The 22,608-nt window shown below is 52.4% G+C and overlaps 2 protein-coding genes across 16 annotated transcripts in view; one reads left to right on the top strand and one right to left on the bottom strand.

Annotated features, from left to right (window-relative positions):
* The window catches only part of LOC105494037 (copine 2), a 56,258-nt gene extending 42,368 nt beyond the window's left edge, over positions 1-13,890 (top strand). For both annotated transcript variants that reach the window (XM_011762124.3, XM_071084593.1), the window contains 4 exons: positions 871-922; positions 3,308-3,441; positions 12,041-12,277; positions 13,469-13,890. In XM_011762124.3, coding sequence (XP_011760426.1) covers positions 871-922; positions 3,308-3,441; positions 12,041-12,277; positions 13,469-13,576 — 531 coding nt within the window. In that variant the 3' untranslated portion in view covers positions 13,577-13,890. The remainder of the gene's footprint in view (positions 1-870; positions 923-3,307; positions 3,442-12,040; positions 12,278-13,468) is intronic.
* A 4,484-nt stretch (positions 13,891-18,374) lies between these two features.
* The window catches only part of PSME3IP1 (proteasome activator subunit 3 interacting protein 1), a 34,753-nt gene continuing 30,519 nt past the window's right edge, over positions 18,375-22,608 (bottom strand). For all 14 annotated transcript variants that reach the window (XM_071084605.1, XM_071084602.1, XM_071084597.1 and 11 more), the window contains one exon: positions 18,375-20,745. In XM_071084605.1, the coding sequence (XP_070940706.1) occupies positions 20,528-20,745 (218 nt within the window). In that variant the 3' untranslated portion in view covers positions 18,375-20,527. The remainder of the gene's footprint in view (positions 20,746-22,608) is intronic.

Consider the following 22,608-nt stretch of genomic DNA (forward strand, 5'->3'; position numbering starts at 1 on the left):
GTAGGAAGCAGGCTGAGGGGAATTTGGGGCTGTGGGGCTGCAGGGGAGGGAAGAAAGGAGGGGCTGTCCCCCATCTGAGCTCTGCAGCATCTTCCGAGGCCCGGGTTCTGCAGGCACTGCAGTCTCACCCACAGCCCTGAATGGGGCCAGTTATGAGTCCCCCTGTACCCTGAAGCCATGCGAGCAGCAGCAGCCAGATGTGATGGATGCAGCAGTGTCCCAGAGTGTCCAGGTCAGCCTCTGATGATCTTCCGGGGCTGGGTGCTGGGCCTGGAGGCAGAGAAGCAGGATCAGTCCCTAGGGAGCCTGTGACAGCCCCATCTGACCCCCTTGCGGCCCCTTACACTCCCTGATGGCCAGGTCAGCTCTGAGCGGGCTGTCAGCTCACCCCCGTTTGGCTATCTGGCACTAGGCAGGCTCCCCTCCAAGCCCCTTTGCTTACTATTAAGGTAGGAAAAGCCTCTGAAGCCCAGAGAAGCGGTGCTCTAATGGTAGAGCCCACATCCAGCAGTAGCAGTGATGAGGGAGCATCCTGGAACCCTGATCCGCGGGGGAATCCTTGTCCCACCCAGGACTCTTAGAGGACTGATGGGGCATAGGCAGCCCCAGTCCCCAGAAGAGCCTGGGGTGACACGCCAGGGTCTCAGTTTCCTCCACTATGAGGAGAGGGTGTTTGGGCCTCTCTGTGCGTCACACCCAGCAGTGGAGGTGAAAAGCAGATGTGGGGAGTATCAGTGGTCTAGAGGAGGGTAGGGGTGGGGGTTACGAGCCAGGTGCTCTCCAAGGGAGCCTTGGCCTGGCAGTGGGTGGTGGCCTGGGTCTGGGTTTGGGGGCGGGAGGCTGCAGCTCAGTGTTTTCTCTGCGTTTCAGGTCTCCCATGAGTTTGCCATCAACTTCAACCCCACCAACCCCTTCTGCTCAGGTGAGTGTCAGACCCGCCTGTAGCCGCCCTGTGTTTGCGACAGGCCCGGCCAGCTCCCTTGGTGGAGGGTGGGCAGAGGACAGGTTTTCATTTCTTTCTCCTTTCCCCTCCCCCTCACTGTTGCTCAGAGTGACAGAGTGGGAAGAGCTACAGTTTGGAGTCAGATAGTGCTGGATTCAAGGCCAGCTGCTGCCCTTCCGAGCTGTAGGACCTTGGAAAGGTCACTGTACCTCTTGGGCCTTTGCCTCCTTACCTGCTCCAGGATAGCTATGATGGCTGCTCTTCTCACTTTACTGGGTGGTTTGGTGAGAATTACAGGAAGCTACTGACAGGAAACCCTGTGCAAACCAGGAGGAGGTGAGGGTGGCACCAGACACACCTGCTTTCACCTCCTTCCCACCCGCCCCCTTGCTGGGAAGGCCAGCCCTGCTCTCAGAGTACTTGGCAGGGGATCAGGGGGAGGCAGGGGCTGGGAAGTGAGTGTGGTGTCTGTGTTCATCCCCACCCCTGGGCCTAAGAGGATTTCTGAGCCTCCTAGGGACAGTTAAGAAACTATTAGAGGCCGGATGCCATGGCTCATGCCTGTAATCCCAGCACTTTGGGAAGCTGAGGCAGGATGAGCGCGTGAGCTCAAGTTCAAGACCAGCCTGGGCAATAGAGGGAGACCCCATTTCTACAAATTAAAAAAATTACCCAGGCATGGTGGCATATGCCTGTGGTCCCAGCTACTCAGGAGGCTGAAGTGGGAGGAAAGAAAGAGACGGGGATGGGAGGGGAGGGTCACACCTGTAATCTCAGCACTTTGGAAGGCCGAGGTGGGTAGATCAGAGGTCAGGAGTTCAAGACCAGCCTGGCCAAGATTGTGAAACCCCGTCTGTACTAAAACAAAAATTAGCCAGGCATGGTGGTGCGCACCTGTAATCCCAACTACTCAGGAGGCTGAGGTGGGAGAATCGCTTGACCCAGGTGGCAGAGGTTGCAGTGAGGCGGGATTGTGCCACTGTACTCCAGCCTGGGTAACAGAGTGAGACTCCATCTCAAAAAAAAAAAAAAATTAATTAAAAAAAAAAAAGAAGAAGAAAGGAAGGAAGGAGAAAAAGAAAGGAAAGAGACAAAGAACAGGAAAGGAAAGAGAGACAGAGAAAAAAAGAGAGAGAGAAAAAAGAGAAAGAGAAAGAAAGAGGAAGGAAGGAAAAAAGAAAAGGAAAGAAAGAGGTAGAGAGAGGAAGGAAGGAAGGAAGGAAGGAAGGAAGGAAGGAAGGAAGGAAGGAAGGAAGGAAGGAAGGAAGGAAGGGAGGGAAGAAGGCGGAAGGGAGGGATAGAGGAAGGAGGAAGAAAAGTCTGAGTCAAGGAGAGGGGATGCATGTGGGTATGGAAGAGGGCTGTTTCTACCATCATGAGACCTTTCGGCCTAGGATTTGGCTTCCACATAGCATCTGCCTTCCTTGGGGATCTCCAAAGCTGGGCCAGGGTGTCTGATTTGGGATAGATCTCCAGTAACATTTGGTTGGTCAACTTCATCCCTGGCCAGAGGCCTTCTGGGTAGGGCTACATGGCAATGTGCTCACAACAGCAGCTATTTACAGAGCGCCTAATCTGTACAGACACTGTGCAAATGCCTCGATCCCCCAACCCTGAACCGAAGCCATAGCATGTCCAGAATGGACGTCCAGAACAGACCTCCAGATGGCTTCCCATTGTCTCAAAGCATCACTGCAAGCTTCGCCAAGCCCCTTCTCTGGAAAGGCCTGAGAGACCCCCCTCCTGCCAACTGCCAGAGTGTAGATTGTCAGTCCCATTGACAAAGACGTAGCCTCAGAAAGACTAAACCGCTTGCCCCAGGTCCCACAGCTAAGAAAGGCAGGATTCAGGCCGGACACGGTGGCTCACACCTGTAATCCCAGCACTTTGGGAGGCCAAGGTGGGCAGATCACCTGAGGTCAGGAGTTTGAGACCAGCCTGGGCAACACAGCAAAACCCCATCTCTACTAAAAATACAAAAATTAGCCGGGTGTGGTGGCACATGCCTGTAATCCCAGCTACTCGGGAGGCTGAGGCAGGAGAATTCTTGAACCTGGGAGGTGGAGGTTGCAGTGAGCCGACATCCTGTCACTGCACTCCAACCTGGGCGACAGAGCAAGACTCTGTCTCAAAAAAAAAAGGCAGGATTCAAACTCTTCAGGCCTGTCTGACTTCACATTCAGGGCTCTTGACTTTTTACCATGCTGGCCCTTCCCTCTGGGAGCTTCCAGTCTCACGAGGCCTATGCTAGCCATGGCAGGGACATTTTGGGTAAGCATGAAATAGATGCTTCATCAGCAGTGGGATGAGAGCGGGTGTGGGGTCAGGGACACCTGGCTGATCCAGACTCTTCTCCCGAGGCAGGTGTGGATGGTATCGCCCAGGCGTACTCAGCTTGCTTGCCCCACATCCGCTTCTACGGTCCTACCAATTTCTCCCCCATCGTCAACCACGTGGCTCGGTTTGCGGCCCAGGCCACGCAGCAGCAGACGGCCACGGTGAGTAGTCAGCTGCAAGCCAGGCATGCCAGGAACCACGCACATCCTCTGGGCTGGGGAGTAGGATATTCTGCCTTCTCTTTGCTCTAAATCCTAGTGGACACCTCTGGGCCTCAATTTACCTTCACGTATTGTAAGAGAGTTGAGTCAAGCTCCTGGCTTCCTGGAGCACAGACTGGAGAAAGTAAATCCATTTGTGCTGAGCGGGAAGCAGGGCTGTAATCAATGGGAGATGTCTCCCCAGGGCGAGGTACTGGTTATTCCCATAAGAGAAACAAGATGGAAAACTGGAGGCGGTGATCCCTGAGGCCCTAACGCTGACCCTTCTGAGCCACCTAGTTCTAATCAGAGCTGCCCCTGCCTCACACTGAGGGCTGCTGAACTGTCTGGCCCTGGCCCTACACTCAGCAACAAGCCTAGAGCCTCACTGCCCCAGCCTGAGGCTGCCAAGGCAGCTGCGTGGCATCTGGAATATATGGTGAGCAGCCATCCCAGGCATCTGCAACCCTGGTCTCCCTTCCCTTCTCCTGGCCCCAGCTGCAGGCTGGCTCCCAGGCAGGCCCTACTGGCAGGGCCTGATGCCAGTGATGGGGTCACCAAGGGTCACCTTGCCCACCTCCCAATTTCCACCATGACCTGCCCTTGCCTCCCTCTGCAGTATGAGTTGAGGGGTCTTTTCCCCCTGCCCTAAGGGCAGTTCTCTGATGTCCCTTCTGCCTTCTCCTGACCTTGGGGACCTGACTGACCTACATGCCCTTTGCATAGGACTTCTCAGCCCCTGACCCAGCCCTGCTCCTCAGGCTCCAGCACCATGATGGGGAATCAGGCACCCAGCCCGGAGCTGTGGATGCTGGTCTGGGTTGAGGAGACTTGACTCCATTTCCTTTCTGGCCACCACCTCCTGGGAGACCTCGGCCAGCCCCCACCCCTTTCTCATCTTCCACCTCCACTAAAAGAAGAGGGTTGCTGAAGTCGCTTCTAGAGTGGTCATTTCACTAGACTCTAAAATATCCCAAATTCACCCACTTCCCCATGGCCACAGGTCTCACTGGACCCTGCAGCCGCCCTCACCACTCCTCACACCACCACTCCACACGCTACCGTTTGTTTCCCCCACTGGAGGGTCAGATCCAGCTGCTGCCCTGCCAAATACCCTCTGCCATCAGATTGGATCCCCTGAAGCCTCTGCCTTCCTTACCGACCCCCTCACTGACTGCACAGCCCCTTCCTTCTCTTAGGATGATTCTGCCACCCAACCCCCTCTGTGTTCCTCAAGCAATCCCAGCTGTTCCCCCGCAGGTCTGTCCTGGACTCTGCAGGGCCCTCCCTCAGGGCCTCCTCCCCCAAGCAGCCTTCCCTGACCACCTATCTGAAGCAGATCTCTTGCCTTCTCTGCCTGTTCCTGGCTGACCCTGATGATGGTCGGCAACGTCTAGTTCACATCCTTCTTTCCACGCCTGGTCCAGCGCCTGGGCTGTGCAGGCTCATCGTGCTCTGTGAATGGATGAAGTCAGCGCTGGCTGAGGGATGTGAGCTGTACAAGTTCAGTCAGAGCCTCCTCCCCCAGGGAAAGGGACCTGGTCCCATGCCTAAGGGAACCATCTAGGGGAGGGAGGCACCTGGTCACCAAGGAGGTGGCAGTTGCCTTCCGGGAGATGGTGGGAAAGATAGTGCAACCGCCCAGTGGGTTCACCTTGCCTGCTGCCTAGACAGAACTGATTCATCAAGGGGAATTGCAATGGAGAAAGAGTAATTCACACAGAGCCGGTTGTGCAGGAGACCGGACTTTTATTATTACTTAAATCAGTCTCCCCAGGCATTCGGGGATCAGAGTTTTTAAAGACAATTTGGTGGGTAGAAGCTTGGGAAGTGGGGAGTGCTGATTGGTCAGGCTGGAGATGGAATCATAGGGGGTCGAAGCGAGGTTTTCTTGCTGTCTCTGTTGCCGGGTGCGATGGCAGAACTGACTGAGCCACATTACCGGTCTGGGTGGTGTCCGCCGATCCATGGAGTGCAGGGGCTGCAAAATCTCTCAAGCACTGATCTTAGGCTTCACAATAGTGACATTATCCCCAATTTGGGGAGGTTCAGACTCTTGGAGCCAGAGGCTGCATGACCCCTAAACTGTAATTTCTAATCTGTAGCTGATTTGTTAGTCCTGCAAAGACATACTGGACCCCAGGCAAGAAGAGGGTCTTTTTGGGAATGGGCTGTTACTGGTTTGTTTCAGAGTCAAACCATGAACTGAATCCATTCCCAAAGTTAGTTTGGCCTACACCCAGGAATAAACAAGGACAGTTGAAGGGTTAGAAGCAAGATGAAGTCAGTTAGGTCTGATTTCTTTCGCTGTCATAATTTCCTCAGTTATAATTTTGCAAAGGCAGTTTCCATAGGAGCGGGGAGTGTCAGAGCCTGTTCTGATGGTTCAGGAGGCAGCAGAGGGTCTGTGGGAAAAATGGGTACCCTGGAGTGGCGGGTGCCAGGGTTTGAATCCTGCCGCTATCCCTTCCTCACTGTGTGAAATGGACAAGTCACACAGTGACAGGCCAGCAAAGAAGGACAGGCCAACAAAGAGCTCAGGGAAGAGCGGCCTGGGTAGAGGGAACAGCAAGCGCAGGACGTGGAGGCAGTGCCCAGCCGGAAGGAGCTCAGAGTGCCAGAAGGAACGTCCCGGCCCTGACCCTGGCAGCCCCGAGCCTGGGGCATGTTTCTTCTTATGGAATGGAATGTTTCCTGCTCTGAACCCATTTCCTCTTTTTGTTGTTTGAGACAGAGTTTCACTCTTGTTGCCCAGGCTGGAGTGCAATCGTGCAATCTCAGCTCACTGCAACCTCCGCCTCCTGGGTTCAAGCAATTCTCCTGCCTCAGCCTCCCGAGTAGCTGGGATTACAGGTGCCCACCAACACACCCGGCTAATTTGGTATTTTTAGTAGAGGTAGGGTTCCACCATGTTGGCCAGGCCTGTCTCAAACTCCTGTCCTCAGATGATCTTCCCGCCTCAGCCTCCCAAAGTGCTGGGATTACAGGTGTAAGCCACTGCACCCAGACCCATTTCCTCTTATGAAATGGGCGTAATAAACCCCTAGTGTGCTGTGAGGACCTGGGTGCAGGCTTAATGGGCAGTAACTGGGAAAGGGCTGGGAGGGATTTTTTTTTTTTTTTTTTTTTTTGAGACAAAGTCTCATTCTGTTGCCCAGGCTGCAGTGCAGTGACACAGTCTCAGCTCACTGCAATCTTCACCTCCTGGGTTCAAGTGATTCTCCTGACTCAACCTCCTGAGTAGCTGGGATTACAAGCACCTGCCACCATGCTGGGCTAATTTTTGTATTTTTAGTAGAGACAGAGTTTCACTATGTTGGCCAAGCTGGTCTTGAGCTCCTGACCTCAACTGATCCGCCCACCTCAGCCTCCCAAAGTGCTGGGATTACAGGCGTGAGCCACGGCACCCGGCCGGGATTTTTTTTTTTTTTTTTTAATTCCTGGGGTTGCTGGGCTAGAACTGGCTAGAGAGGGCACAGCAAGAGGCAGGCTTCAGCTTGCACTCCCTCCTGTTCGGGTGCCAGGCCATTGTCCCACCCAGTCTTGTCCACCTGAGCAGGCTTTCAAAGGGATAGAAAAAGAAAGTCCTGCATGTTTGTTTAAGGGGAAAAATGTGGGGTGGGGAGTGGGCCTGCAGCCCAGTGTTAGCGCCAAGGCCCTTTCACCGCTGCACCTGCAGAGCCGGGGCAGGACTGGGTAGGAAATAGGGTCCTGGGGAGAGGTGGGTCTGTGTCTGCTGGACCCAGATCTGAGGAGGTTTGGGCCCCAGGAAAGGCCAGGAAGGGTGTTTGTGTGTTCTGAGGAGCAACTGCGGAGAGCTCCCCAGAGGGAAGAAGCAGAAGGACTTGAGGCCCAACCACCTGGTGCTAGTCCTCTGGACATCCCAGCCACTTTGACTGCGACTTGGTCCTCCCAGCCTGGGGGAGGCAGCCACCTCCTGGCTCCCTTCTGCTGGAAAAGCTCTGTCACCCACCCAGGCTGTGTGATCTCAGGGCATGTCTGAGCATGTCTAACCTGCAGGAGTGGGCCCAAGGGGCCTGTATCAGGCCCTCCCACTCTGATGTCCAAGAACAGATAAGGCCATTCTCTACCTCCTGCCTTACCTTATCTCCTTGGCCTCAGGGTGCACCAGTGGAGGGGAGGTGGGGCTGCCTGGTGGTTCAGCCTCAAGCTCTGGGAAGTTCTCCCAGCTCTCCCACTTCCTGACTTTGTGGGACCCAGAGCTGGTAGCTTAAACTCTGTGAACTTGTTTCGTCTGTGCGACGAGGATAATGGAAACAGTTCCTGCCTTCTAGAACTAGCTAGGCATAGAAATTGCTCAGCGTAGTGCCTGGCACACATAAAGTGCTTCCCTGCTGGCCGAATCTTTTGGGGACAGCTCTTGGGCTAGCATTCGGTGATGCCAAGCACAATTAATCCCAAAGCAAAAGGAAGTCATTTATGAATTATCCCCTGATGCTTTTGTCAGCCGTTTTTTAGTTTGGGGAAGAATATTTGGTGTGGCTTCACCCTCCCCATCCCCAGACATATGTGCACCGATGCACACCCACGTACAGGAAATTGAGAGCAGGTGGTGGAAGCCTCTCTCTAGGCAGGGCTGCACTCTCCCATTCATTCACTCAACACGTCTTTACCGAGCAACTTCTGCGTAGCACTGGGGAGACCATGATGAGTGAGACAGGGCCTCTGCCCTCCCAGTGCCTGCAGTCTAGTGAGGAGCCCTAGGCCAGGAGCAGGAGACAGGGGGACTAAGCACAGATGGAGGGCTCAGGAAAGGCTTCTTGGGAAAGTGACATGTGAGCTGAAACCTGGAGGATGCTTGAGTTAGCCTCATAAAGGATGTGTGCGCGTGGAGTGTCTCAGGCGGAGGGAACGGCACGTGCGGAGGCCTGGAGGTTTGGTGTGTGGGTGTACCGGAATGAAGGAATGTGTTGAAAGAGGAGGAGGTGGGGTGAGGTGAGGCTGAAAGGTAGGCCAGCTCCTGCGGGGCCTCGAAAGCCATTGAGGAATCTGGGTTTTCTCTGGAGGGCGGTGGGGAGCCACTGGAAGGTCTTATGCAGGTTTGAGTGGGCCTTGGGGGGACTCCTATCTCAGGCCTTCATCTTTCCCTCTGCCTTGGCCCCTGAGACCTGGGCCTTGCTATTCACGGCCCATTCCTGGTTGGTCGCCCAGGTGTCTGGTGTCCCAGTGGAGGGGGAGCTGGGAAGCTGCCAGCTCCCTGGGAATTCCACCTACTCCCCTGGCAGGGTCCTCAGCAGCCAACTTCCCTGAAATGAGCTAGGGAGTAAGTGCAACTTCCCTAGACTCTGCCTGGAACTGTTGTGGTCAAGTCAATTTCTTATAAATCAAATCACACGTTAAATGCATTAGGGGAAGCAGTTGTTTACAGCCCTAGAAACCTGAAAAACCTCGGGGTAAAGGCAAGAGTTGCTTCATCCTTTTTGGGAGTTGGGTTTTTGGATTCAGTCTGACAGTGATGGGCTGTTTCCAGAGGTGGCAATGCTGGGGACAGGGTGAACCAGGACCATCTGCAAGGACAGCAGAGCCTGCAGAGCCTCTTCCAACCCCTCACACCCGATTCCACCCTCCGTTCTCTCCATCCATAACCCCTTCCCCTTTGATCTGTCCTGGGGGTAGGGCTGTGTAATAGATGTTTGAGGCTCCTGAACAACTCTGGCTTTGTCCAGGCTGAGCGGGAAGCCGGGGACTTGTCAGCTGCACTTCCACTGCCGAGGTCTGGGCTGCTGACCTCAGGCACGGCTGGGCACTCGATGAGGCCAGGCCCCTGGGTGTGGGCATGGTGGCTGGTTGATTGGCACACAGGGGTGTGGGTTAAAGTCCAGTACCAGGGCTCTGGGCCCCACCCTGGCCTGCTATCCTGGATATTCAGGCCCTCAGACACTGGCGTGCTCCGTGGGAAGAAAGCGTTTCCCTGCCGGGCCCCTCTGCTGGAGACAATGACAGGCCACTGGTGCCAGTGGGCGGTGGAGGAGGACATCATGTAAAGAGCCCCAGCTTTGGAGTCAGCCAGGCTGGGTTCAATCTGGACTGTGCCAGTTCCCGGCTGTGAGGCCTCAACAAGTTACATCACCTCTCTGAGCTCAACTCCTCTAGAATGGGAGTCAGTGTGAGGGTGACAGGCAGGGTCTGGGTAGTGCTGTCACTGTGTGGTATCACCTCCTCTGGCCACTGGTGCCCACAGTCCTGCAGGAACTGTCTGCCCCCAGGCTCCCCAGGGAGTGGGAGCTGCCAGCTAAGAGGGAGGCCCAGGCCTGAGTCCCACACGTCTCCTACGCATGGGGCTGATAGAAATGAGGGAGCCAGGAGGGCCACGTGTGGAGGGAGTGGGTACTGCCTGCCTGAGCTGGAACGGGCTTGGAGACAGATCCCACCCACTGAAAGGTGGGGCCTGTTAGACCAAGGCCAAGCATTCTTTTCTTTCCTCATTGTCCGGCCTCTTAGTGTCTTTCCACCTGTCTGCTTAGGTGTCCCAGAAATATTGCCCTGGACTGTTTCTGATGGTATTGAAGTGGGGTCGGAGGGCCGCCTAAGGGAAGGGGCCCAGGAACGATGGTGGACTGTCAGGCGTAGGGTCTGGATGGGCTTCTGAAGCCCCTCACAGCCAGGGATGGGGGGCTGGCAACAGCAGCCCTCCACTGTGGGATTCAGGCCGCCATTTCCATGGCAACAGGTATCCCCAGCCAAGGGATTGGTCTCTTAAAGGCACAGTGCTGGAGCTAGACCACTGCTGCCTGGAGCTGGGGGTGAGGGTGGTGGGGTCCGTGTCTCCACACAGCTCACCCTGCTCCTTCCCTCCACAGTTGTACTTGGGAGGCAGACAGGGGAACAAGACACCTTGGAGGGCTGAGCTTGTAGCCTCTACAACCTCCCCAGGGAACAAGCGGCTTTGCTGGATATGAAGGTGGCCAAGGGCTGACCTGGGGTGCAGCTTAGTTCCACCCTCCTTAGCTCCATGACCTTGACTAGTCCAGGCCCCAGTTTCCTCTTCTGGAAGATGAAAGCCCCAAACAGAATATGGAGACCACAAGAGCTGATCTGTTGATGTTAGGGGTGGGGGAAACTGAGCTTCCCCTAAAGGGTCAGCGGGTACTAAGGACATAGCTGAGCTGAAAATGAGTTCTCGGCTGGGCGCGGTGGCTCACGTCTGTAATCCCAGCACTTTGGGAGGCTGAGGCAGGTGGATCACCTGAGGTCAGGAGTTTGAGACCAGCCTGGCCATCGTGGTGAAACCCCATCTCTACTAAAAATACAAAAATTAGCCGGGCATGGTGGCGGGTGCCTGTAATCCCAGCTACTTGGGAGGCTGAGGCAGGAGAATCGCTTGAACCCAGGAGTTGGAGGTTGCAGTGAGCCCAGGTCGTGCCACTGCACTCCAGCCTGGGCGACAGAGTGAGACTCAGTCTAAAAAAAAAAGGGTTCTTGGCCGATTTGGAATCCTGGGCCCTCACCCTCAGATGGTCCAGTGAGCCTCCCTGTACTTCACTCAGGCACTCCCCGGCCCCACTTCACAGTTTGTATTTTATGTATCTCCCACACTAATTATTCAGTATTTGTTAGTTTTAATTTATAAAGAAACTCTATATCCCAGTGTATGTGAAAAAAGCAGTATCACTTGCCATAAATAGAGAGCAACAAAAATAAACACAACAAGCTGTACAATGGTATTAAAGTCTAGCTGGAGACTATTGTCTCCTCAAGCTCTGGGCTTCCTGCCTTCCCTTTCTGTTGATAAGGAAGCTCAGCAAATGTTAGAGAGACGTGAAAGACACAGTAGTACCAAACCAAGACTTGCTCCCGGGCGCAGTTCAGAGAATTGAAAGGCCACTGCAAACCAGTCCTCTTCCCGGGGTGACTTGATGGTGCTCAGTGCTGTGTTTGGGATGTGACCCAAATCCACTTATTTGCCAGCAGAGTCCCACACTCCTGGAAGCCCTGGCCCAGACGACCTGCTTTAGCTCCTGCAAGGTGTCTCAGATGGCCATGTTGAGTAGGGAATGGAGGGGGTCACAGGCGCCCATGCCCAGGTGCAGTAGAGAGGAGGAGACCGATCCCAGAGCGGCCCGTCAGCCAGATGTGTCCTCCTGCACCAGCTGTGGGCCTGTCGGGAATGCAGCTGACTGGGCCACTGCCACATGTCAGGCACATTATCTGCAACAAATCCCACTTTGCAGAGAAGAAACGGAAGCACTACAAGTCAAGTCAGTTGCCTAGAGTCCTACAGTGTAGTAACCGGCAAGGCCAGGCCCAGAGTCCAGGGCTCTCAGAGGCCACAAGGGGGAGTCTAAGATAACACACAGCACAGGAGGGGAGAGCGGTTTGTACTTCCTGCTCTGACCCGGTCAGAGTTTAGTGCATGAGAGGTCTGCAGGGGTTGGGTGCCGAGAGCAGGATGCATAGGGAGTTGTCTGGGACTTGGCTGCAGCTGGGTAAGATGCACTGCCTCCCTCCAGGACTCAGAGGGTTTGGGGTGAAGGAGGGAAGGAGAAGGGGCGCCAGGGCCTGGGCCTTGCTGAGTGTCCCGTTGACCCCCTCCCCGCAGCAGTACTTCATCCTCCTCATCATCACGGACGGGGTCATCAGTGACATGGAGGAGACGCGGCATGCCGTGGTGCAGGCTTCCAAGCTGCCCATGTCCATCATCATCGTGGGCGTGGGCAATGCCGACTTCGCTGCCATGGAATTCCTGGATGGGGACAGCCGCATGCTGCGCTCCCACACGGGGGAGGAGGCAGCCCGCGATATTGTACAGTTCGTTCCCTTTCGAGAGTTCCGCAACGTGAGTGTGGGCCTGGGCTGGGAGGAGGTGGTTACAGGACCCCAGCCACCATAACTCATAATCAAGCTTGAGAGTCTTGGGGTTGTCTGGCCCAATCCTAGACTTCTCCACTCCACTGACTATGCTCTTCTGAGGGCCTGCTATGGCCAGGTGCCATGCCAGGCCTTGCCCCAGTGGTGGCCGTTGTGATGGTGTGCGCACTTTCTTCCATAAACTGATGGAACATGGAGCTGCGGGCATCTAGCCTGAGGCTCTGGGGTGGGGCTTCCTGGAGGACCTGCCCTCTAGTGGGGTCTGATGAGAGGCTGGGGCTCTCCACGTGGTGTAAAGTGCAGGAGGAGAGAGGGGTTTTCCTGATCATCACACCCCAGCCCCCTCATTTTGCAGATGGAAAACAAGGCCTCCCCGTCACCTTAGGTTGACCTCCTCTCCCTAAAGGCCTCGGCCTGGGAGACTAGTGTCCCCTGCCTTGTTCCTGGAAGTGGCTCTGGCTTTATTTGCAGGTGATCCCAGGTCTGCCCACAAGGAGGCCGGGGTTGGCTTCCTGATCACTGCCCTAGCAGCATGGCCCCTGAGGAGTGCCATAGGGGAGCAGTCTCTCCCCTGTACTGCTGGCCGGGGACTTAACCCAGCCTCAGCAAGAACTGCCCACGGTGGTTTGCACCCAGTGGCCCTCACCTCTCTGCCCAGCATCCTCTGGGGTTGCCTGCGATGGTTCTACTCCTTCCTCTGGAGCATTCGCTTCCTGAGGACAAACGCTGGGCATCAGTCACCCCTTCATGCACAGGTTGGTGACCGAGAACCTCCATGTGCCTGGCCTGTGGCTGGCCGTTCACTAGTGAACCAGACTGTCAGGCCCATTTATTCCCGCCAAGAAGGCGCTCAGGAGATGTTTGCTAGATGCATAGGTGCTTCCCACAGATGGAGTCATCCTAACCCATTACTCCCAAGCATCTCAAGTGCTCCAGGTAACACTTACACCTAACTAAAGGAAGGTAATGTGATCAGGGGGAATTTCAGGCCTGGGCTGAGATGAGGGATGCCACTTGCAGACAGCCCTGGCCCGCAGCCCTAATTTTGTCCTCAATGGACACCTGCTGTAGCAGCCCTCTGGGCATAGTGCCGCTCACAACTTCCGGTCATTAATCATCATTCTCTCTCTTCCCCACCCTACCCTCGTTCACCCTGCAGGCAGCAAAAGAGACCTTGGCCAAAGCTGTGCTGGCGGAGCTGCCCCAACAAGTTGTGCAGTATTTCAAGCATAAAAACCTGCCCCCCACCAACTCGGAGCCCGCCTGAGCTCCAGTGCCCAGCAGCAGCATGTCGGCTGAGCCTCCCGCCCTCCCCCAGGAACATGCACGCTCACCCTGCTTCCTTGTGGGTGGCCTTTTTTTACCGATCCACATTTTTATTTTTTACAACCGGACCTCCACCCCCAACTTCCTTCAGCCCAGCTGGGCTTCCTTTGTTGGAGTCAACTGTTGATGCTTCCAGGCCAAACTGGCTTCCTCTCCTCCTCTCCCCACCTTTGCCATTCTTAAGTATTGAATGTACTTTGTATAATTTTAGTGGAATTATTATTGTTATTGAGAATAAAATTTTTACAATCATAACTGGCTTTTTCCAAGTAACTATATGCAGACTCTGATGAAAGGAACGTGTCCTTGGTGCATACTTCGTGTCGTAGCCTGCACCTAATTAATTCCTGCTGTCTTTTTTAATACTGTGACTGTGTTCTATTTGTTATATACTCAGGGTAATAAACAAGTTTCAGACGTCCCTGCGTCAGCTCCTTCCTCAGCAGGGACCTGACGGGCTCACTGATCTGAGAAAGGAAATGGAAGATGAAAATCCACCCTGCAAGTCTGCTAAGTTGGTGTAGTCACCTCTGCATGGGGACATGCATTCCAGATGATAAGCTGTTAAATCGCTGCCAGTTAACAGTGATAACCTGTTAAACTGGCACAGAACCTGGCACATTGTACAAACTCAATAAATATTTGTGGATGAATAGAATGAATGTGCAGGCCCACACCAGTTTCTGGTTGGTTGCACTCAGGTGCAGCCAATACCACATATCCCTGCCCCACAAGTGGACAGCAGTCCCAGTCACCCATCTGCTCCTCCTTGGGTCTCCCGGGTGTTTGGGTCGGCCACTGGAGGTCTGTGAAAGCCTCTCTGGCTTCAGGACCCCAAATGGGGCTGCTTCTGACCCTGTTATTTCTTCTGCATCCCCCTCTCTAGGCTCAGGCCCAGTTTTATGAAACCAGTCAGAGGACCCCTCTCTGAAAGTTCAGCCCCCGTCCTAGGTCCCTCCTTTATTCCACATACATCTTCTCTTTTAGCCACTTGACTCCCGCTTGGAGCTCCAGGTAGCCCCTTGGACATGGGCTTCCATGTAATCAGTAACAGCTAACCCTCCTGTTAAGCACTGATTCCAGTTCCATGTTCAGTGTTTTGCAGGCACTTTTTCTTTTTTGAGACAGGGTCTCACTCTGTCCCACCCAGGCTGGAGTGCAGTGGTATGATCTCGGCTCACTGCAGCTTCAACCTTGTGGGCTCAAGCAGTGCTCCCACGTCAGCCTCCCGAGTAGCTGGAACACAGGCATGCACCACCACGCCCAGCTAACTTTTGTAGACATGGAGTTTCACCATGTTGCCCAGGCTGCAAGCACTATCTTGGTGAACCCTTAAGATAGCTCCTGACAGTGACCATTTCAGAGATGAGGAGACAAGCAGAGAAGCAAATCAAGTCTACTAGAGGCAGAGCCAGGCCTCATACCCAAGTCTGGCTGCCTCATGGCCCTCACTTGCTCCACTGCACTGAATGCCTTCCCTTGGCTCTGGATGGGGTTCTTCTGCTCAAGCTGCTAATGAATTAGTCACTCTGTGCCACTGACATTGGGAAGTCGCTTGTCCCCATCTACTCTTCTGCTCAGTAATTCTTACTGGGGCCTGCTAGGATTGGGCACCACAGCAGGTAGATTCCCATCTCTTAGTGCCTGGTGAGCTCCAGCCAGAATTTTTCTGGCAGGAGCGAGTAAGGGATACCTTCATCCTAAGCTTCTGGTGCCCCTGCCGATTCTGTGGACACCAAGAATCAGCTGAAGGATCTGTTAGGGACACTTCTCTCAAGAGGGCCGCAGGATTGCACAGAGCCCTGATTTGCAGACTGTCCTTCGGAAAACCACACTGCACTGGCCCCCAGGCTGGCAACATGGGTGGAATCCCACCCCTCCCTTACACCTTCCCATGGGAGCGGCTTACAAACTTGGTGAAACTAGGGAGACTGCCATCCACTGGGCCACATGAGACCTGGCCTTGCAGTGGGGGTCTGTCCCACATGCTCCCACTCTCATGTCACTTCCTCAGGTGTGGTGGCTGTAGTCCCCACATCCAGGCTTCACATGGGGGCAGATCCAGCCATCTCTGCTCTCTGTCTGCCCCTTCTCTGCCTAACAGTAGGTGGGTAAGTCAAGCAGGCCCTTTACTCCTGGCTGGCTTCAGTTCACAAACTTGTCTAACAGTTTATCTAAACTCTTGACAAGGCCAACCAAATAACTTTTTATTTTTTTATTTTTGAGACAGAGTCTCACTCTCCCAGGCTGGAGTGCAGTGGCACAATCTCAGCTCACTGCAGCCTCCGCCTCCTGGGTTCAAGTGATTCTCCTGCCTCAGCCTCCCAAGTAGTTGGGACTACAGGCGCACGCCACCTTGCCCAACTAATTTTTGTATTTTTAGTAGAGATGTAGTTTCACCATGTTTGTCAGGCTGTTCTTGAACTCCTGACCTCAAGTGATCCACCCGCCTCCCAAAGTGCTAGGATTACAGACATGAGCCACGGCGCCTGGCCCCAAATCACTTTTGTAAAATTCCAAGCTTTGGTGCTGCTACTTGGTTCCTGCACATGGATGGGAGGCTGAAAAGTGCTTGGAAACTGAGCCAGAAAGACTCCTTTACCCTTGAATCCCCTCCATGGAGGCCTGGGCACTGGCATTTGTTTAGAAGTTTCACTGAAACCAAAGAAAGCTAGACTTAAAAGTTCAAATGAAAATTCTGGTTCTGTCACTTAGCTATGCAACCTCAGACAAGCCATTGAGCCCCTAGGAATTCTGATTTCCTGTAAAATATAGAGAAGGGCTGCTTCACAGGACGTTTTTTCCCCCAGAATGAAAGACACTACAGTCCACAAAAATAATGCACAAATGCCCCAAACACCCTGGCACATACATAGCAAGCTCTCAGTATACACTGAATGAAAGAAACCAACACAAGCAATGATGTGCATGACTATTACTAAAATAGTAATGGAAGACCAGCTTGCAGTATAAAGCACAGGTGAATGGCTGTCCCTCAGGGTTTTTCTGCCTCTCCCCTCTGCAAAGCTCTGATGCTGGGGCCATGTTACCACCGTGAGGCTCCCTCTCTCTCCGAACCGCTGCTCCAGCAGGTAAGGGAGCAAAATGTCAGCCCTTGCCAGTGTCACTAAAGCACAAATGTGTGACTGGTTTCTGTGTTCAACCTGTAACTACAAAAGCATTGCCAAGATCCTAGCCTCCCACTGAGCAGAACTTGCATTCCATCCTGCGATGCGTAAGTGGGCCGGGCATGCCAGAAAACCAAGAAAATACCCAAGTCCAAATAATCTGCACCACCATGGAGCTGTTTTTCTGGAAGGGCCGAAGATGACAGCTGAGCCATATACCCACGGCTAGGACAACTGCGCCAAGGAACCGGGTGTGCCTAAGCAATTAACATTTAGCCAAAAGGGAAGCATACAGCAAAAGCTGGTGGTTGGAGCTTCGACGACCAGATCTGACCCTTCGCCCATGCCAGTGTTCTAGCTGCAACTGAGGAATGCCAGTGGAATGGATCAACCTGCATAAATCACCACTAATGGAAGCTCTGGCTACGCCACCCAGAAACAAGGGAGGACTGATGGTAACAGCACTGAGGGTGGTCACCAGTTACTAAACACTGTGTGTCAGATACCGCACACCTAGCACCTAATCTAGGTTATCTCTAACTCCCTAGAAAGTTAGTGGTGTTATTTCTATTTACCAAGGAGGAAAGTGAGGTCCAGAGAGGTCACACTAACCTTCCCCAGTGACACAGCTAGTCACAGCTGGCTCCTAACTCATAACCACTATGGTGGAACTAGGCTGAGTTCCCAGAGAGGAGCAGCAGAAACAGTGGGGAAGGGCTTAGGCAAATGAAGCTCCTCTCTTGGGTGGGAAGGAGGTGGCCAGACAGGAAGAACTCAGGAGCTAGAGTGAAAGAAATGAGGATGCCTGGCACTAAGTCACCCAACTTAGGTGCTCCCGACTCCCAGTATAGAATGATCCTGGAAAAAGCTGAAGCCACCCCCCACCCCACCCCTCTGAATTTGGGGAGCCAGCTCTCAGTCTCCTGCATCCTTAGATTCAGGGAAGACATACACAAGTAGGTAGCCAGCCACCTTTTTGGGTCTAGTCACATCAGCTTCCCTGGTTTTTACAGATGGAAAAATAGATGCTTTGAATATCACACTCACTTTCTCCACCCAGTTAGGTGACACAAGCTAGATAATCCTCCCCAAATAGAGGGGGCAGTAGGATTCCTATTAGCTTTCTCCCTCACATGGTTGGAGAATTATAAGAATCCAACCACTCAGGACAAAGTAAGCGAGCTTAAAGAAACCCATGCCAAACTTCGTTTTTGTCCCATAATTACCCAATTATAAAATCCCAATTATTAAGGCAGGAGTACTACACTTTACGGTTTAAAGCAGTGTTCCTTCCAGCCCTGTTTATTCTATTCTCCTTTGGGTTTGAACTTCAAGTCTACACTAGATACTTTCCAAGGCTGCTTCCTCTGTTGGTCAGATCAGATGCTGCTTGTTAGCTGTGGTTTCTACAGAAGCTCTGTTTCAGTTCCAGAGCTCTGTGCTAATGGGTACAATGGAATATGATGCAACCATCACCAGTGATTCTCAGTCTCTCCTGAGACACCAGAAGATAAGTCACAGTCTGGAGTCTCACTCAACCTTCTCCACACAATCTAGCTGAGAGACACAGGGAGAGTTGGAAGCACAATATTCAGTAGAGGAAAAACAAGATCTTGTTCTCTGACAGGTTTATTAGCTTTCATGTTAATGTATGTTTTTAAACCCTGCAACCTTTTGTCAACTTCTTTCCACATCAAGAGGCCATGAGGTACAGTAATGTGGCTTGACTCAAGCCACATAAAGATGGTGACTTGATGCCCTAGCCTGCCTCCTGTAACAATGTGAGGCTGTTTTGGGTACATGCTGTAATAACAACACGACTATCACAGGAACGATGAAGCAGAGAAGCAGAAGGTGCCTACACAGTTTTACCTGAACATCTTGTTTGTTAGGATGGAGCTGACGCGCCCATACTGGCAGTCAGGAACAATTAGCACAGAGTAGTTCTGAAAAGGAGGAAGAATTCACAAAGCATCAGTTATGGGTGCAGAGAAGTCGCCATCTGCCAACGGGCACCGGAGTGTCACTGCACTGGAAGGGGAAAACGAGTGGGCTGGATGAGATCCAGGGGCCTCTCTGCCCACGTTCAAAGTCAGTAGCTGCTCTGCCTGCCGGCACCACAGTGTCAACACATTTTGTGTGTGTCTCACTCAGTCTCACACCCAAGAAAGTGAAAACAATTGACGTAGGAACAAGGGGAATGGATAAAGAACGGTACACGCGGCCGGGCGCGGTGGCTCAAGCTTGTAATCCCAGCACTTTGGGAGGCCGAGACGGGCGGATCACGAGGTCAGGAGATCGAGACCATCCTGGCTAACACGGTGAAACCCCGTCTCTACTAAAAAATACAAAAAACTAGCTGGGCGAGGTGGCGGGCGCCTGTAGTCCCAGCTACTCGGGAGGCTGAGGCAGGAGAATGGTCTAAACCTGGGAGGCGGAGCTTGCAGTGAGCTGAGATCCGGCCACTGCACCCCAGCCTGGGCAACAGAGCAAGACTCTGTCTCAAAAAAAAAAAAAAAAAAAAAGAACGGTACACGCTTATTCTAAAGCAGGAGAGCCTACAGATTGTCATCAAAGCTCATATCTTATCTCTTTCCTAGAGGCCTTCAAACCATCTCCCTCTCCCCCTCCCTCCTCCAGAATCCGAGGGATGAACCCGTTTCCCTTTATGAGACAAGGTGGAGCAGCACCTCTAGTTTTTGGCTGCTCATGGCCTCAGAGTTGCTGTTTGGAAAGGAAAAAGAGCAGCAGGGGCAGCAAAGAAAAGTACTAGGGCAGCACCTTTAGGTTAGAAATAGATTCCACAGTGAAAAGCACAAGTATAATGTGCATTAAACAGAGAAGGGCCTCAGTAGAACAGTCACAATATGCAAGTGTGTCCCACTCGTTTACAATATCAGGATTCCAGGAGCTGCCAGAAATAAGTCATCTCATTAACATACCTACCCACAGTTCTGATGTCTGACTATGAGTAAACAAGGCCTACGTTTGTTTCTCTAAAATTTAGAATCTTAAACTAAATCCTTTATTTCAAAAACAAACATAAAATAATTTTCCAGGCAGAGAAAAGGTCTGAGATGGAAGCTTTCTTGTTAGCAGTCCCTTCCTGCATAAACGGGGTTGGATAAAGAGGGGAGAGAGAATGGCCAAGGGTATGGAAAGCTTTCACAATGCATGCCGAGTGTGAAGTGACACCCCCAGCAGATGGGGTTTATCATCTTTACTTAGTCACACAACATCAAGGACTGGTTAGTTCCAGGGAAGGGCTCCATTTCATCACCTGGGTCAGTTCTCTTCCCCCGCATGCTCCACAATGCAGTAGAACCAAACAACACGTTCACCTACAATAGAATGTTTAAATAACACCTTACTTCTTACTTATAACTGCCCTTACTTCTTTGTGCTGTCAGGAAAAGAAAAAACAGAAAGCAATAAAACCCAAACCCTTTGGCAAGCCAGCCGGTGCCTATTCTCCTAGGGCATTTTTAGTGGAACTTCAGCTGGGCCTTGCCCTCCTCCCAATATCAGTGAGGAAAGTGGCAGCGGGATAGGTTTGCTCATGTGCACTGCAGTAGAAAGAGAAACCAAACACAATTCGGGCCACAGGTGGATTCTGGCACATTTTTAGATTGGATTGGTTAAAAGTGTCATGTTGTGCACAGGATGCAGGCAAAGGAGTTTTTTTTTTGAGACGTAATGCCCGAAGGCAGCATGAACGGTCCAATCTACCCTTGGGGAGGAGCTCCCTGTTAAGGACAGAGAAACTAGGGGGCCTCGAGGAAAGTGTTGGTTCGGAAGATGGAGGAGACAATCTTTCCGGTGGCATTGATGGTGCCTTCGCTGTCTGAGCTGGACTCGGAGTCGCTGCTCCCAGAGTAGGCGCCCAGGCCCGGGAGGATGCCGATACAGACTGCAGCAGAGGGGCAGTGGATGGAGGGGCCACTCAGGGAAGTGTTTCCGAGAGACTTGCAGGATGAGGGCTCTGCAATAAAAGGTGAAAGACTGTCATTTCGTCACCCTTTTCCAAAGTTGGGGACTGACTTACTATGTGCCAGGCACTGTACCGCGGGCTTTTCCCACAGAGAAGCCTCAGAACAACACTATGCAGCCAATACTATCATCACCCTAAGAGGCGGGGAAACTGAAGGAGGAAGGGAGGCTCCAGGAGGTGAAAGGACTTCTGAAAGGGGCAGAGCTGAGACTTGAATCAAGGTCTTTTTAACTCCAGAGCCTGACTACACTCTCTTGTCCCCCATCAAATCCGAGCTGGAGAACAAGCTACTCTGGAGTGCAGCCTAGAGTGCTTTGATTTCCCCGTGCTCACACAGCCGTGAGAATCTGAAGACAGATTAAGAGAGACACTGTGAGCAATAATAACAATTCCATTAAGTTCTCAGCATATTATGCCATTCCTTATTTACTGACCAATAAGCCAGCTAGCACAGATACAATTTCAAGGTCAAACATTAGCTACAAAATAACATTCTTTTCTTTTTAAACATTTTAAAAAATCGGGTAGCCCCCTGGACTAGAAAAGGCTTAGAAGGACTCACCAGAATAGCGTTCTTTATTAAGAAGGGCCGCTTTTCCCAGATAGGAGAGAGGAGCACTTCAGAAACCAATTTAACACAACCTTTGCTTTCCAGTTGTGTTCTTTTACAAATGAGAAAACTGAAGCCTGTCAGGTAACATTTTAAGGCCATGCAGAATGTCACCTAGGAGCTGGGATTCTTTTTCTTACAGGAAACCCACAGTTACTCTGCCACCTCAATGACAAATATCTCAATCTAGACAATGCAGGACTTGGCTGGGCATGGTGGCTTATGCCTATAATCCTGGCACTTTGGGAGGCTGAGATGGGAGGACCACTTGAGGTCAGGAGTTTAAGACCAGCCTGGGCAACACAGTGAGGCCCTGTCTCTACGAAAAAATGTTTTGAAAAATTAGACGGTGCCAAGCGCGGTGGCTCATGCCTGTAATCCCAGCACTTTGGGAGGCCAAGGTGGGTGGATCACTTGAGGTCAGGAGTTCAAGGCCAGCCTGGCCAACATGGTGAAACCCCATCTCTACTAAAAGTACAAAAAATTAGCTGGGCGTGGTGATGTGTGCCTGTAATCCCAGTTACTAGGGAGACTGACGGAGGAGAATAGCTCCAATCCAGGAGGCAGCAGTTGCAGTGAGTTGAGATCATGCCACTGCACTCCAGCCTGGGCAACAGAGCAAGACTCTGCCTCAAAAAAAAAAAAAAAAAATCAGTCGGGTGTAGTTGTGCATGCCTGTGGTCCCAGCTACTTGTGAGGCTAATGCGAGGATTGCTTGAGCCCAGGAGTTCAAGGTTACGGTGAGCTATGATGGCACCACTGTACTCCAGCCTGGGCAACAAAGCAAGACCCTGTCTGAAAAAAAAAAGAAAGAAAGAAGAAGAAGAAGGAGAAAGAAAGAAAATGCAAGACTTGAAGACTAAAGAAAAAGTTAAGAACTCTACTCCAGGCCTTCCGTTCTTCCCTGAAATGTTTCCGGCCTTATTTAATCACTACAACTTGATGTATAGGCGTTGTTCCCATTTTACTGATGAGGAAAGCCAAATGACTTGGCAAGGTTGCAGGTTGCTTAAGGCAGAAAATGTGAAACTAAACATGAATCAAAAGAGAATATACTAAAACGTTAACCTGAGCTCACTGCAGAGTTAAGGGTTGGAGTTCACACTTTGTTGCCACAGGCTGACAAGCATACTACCTTCTAGGGTTTTGCCTTAGATGTACTAATACCTCATTTGCCCAGACACCTCAAGTAAATGTGAAGAGAATACACAGTTCCAAGTATAGGAAACCAGGAGTAAGCAAAC

The sequence above is a fragment of the Macaca nemestrina genome, chromosome 18 (assembly GCF_043159975.1).
Source record: "Macaca nemestrina isolate mMacNem1 chromosome 18, mMacNem.hap1, whole genome shotgun sequence".
In the NCBI taxonomy this organism is placed as follows: domain Eukaryota; kingdom Metazoa; phylum Chordata; class Mammalia; order Primates; family Cercopithecidae; genus Macaca; species Macaca nemestrina.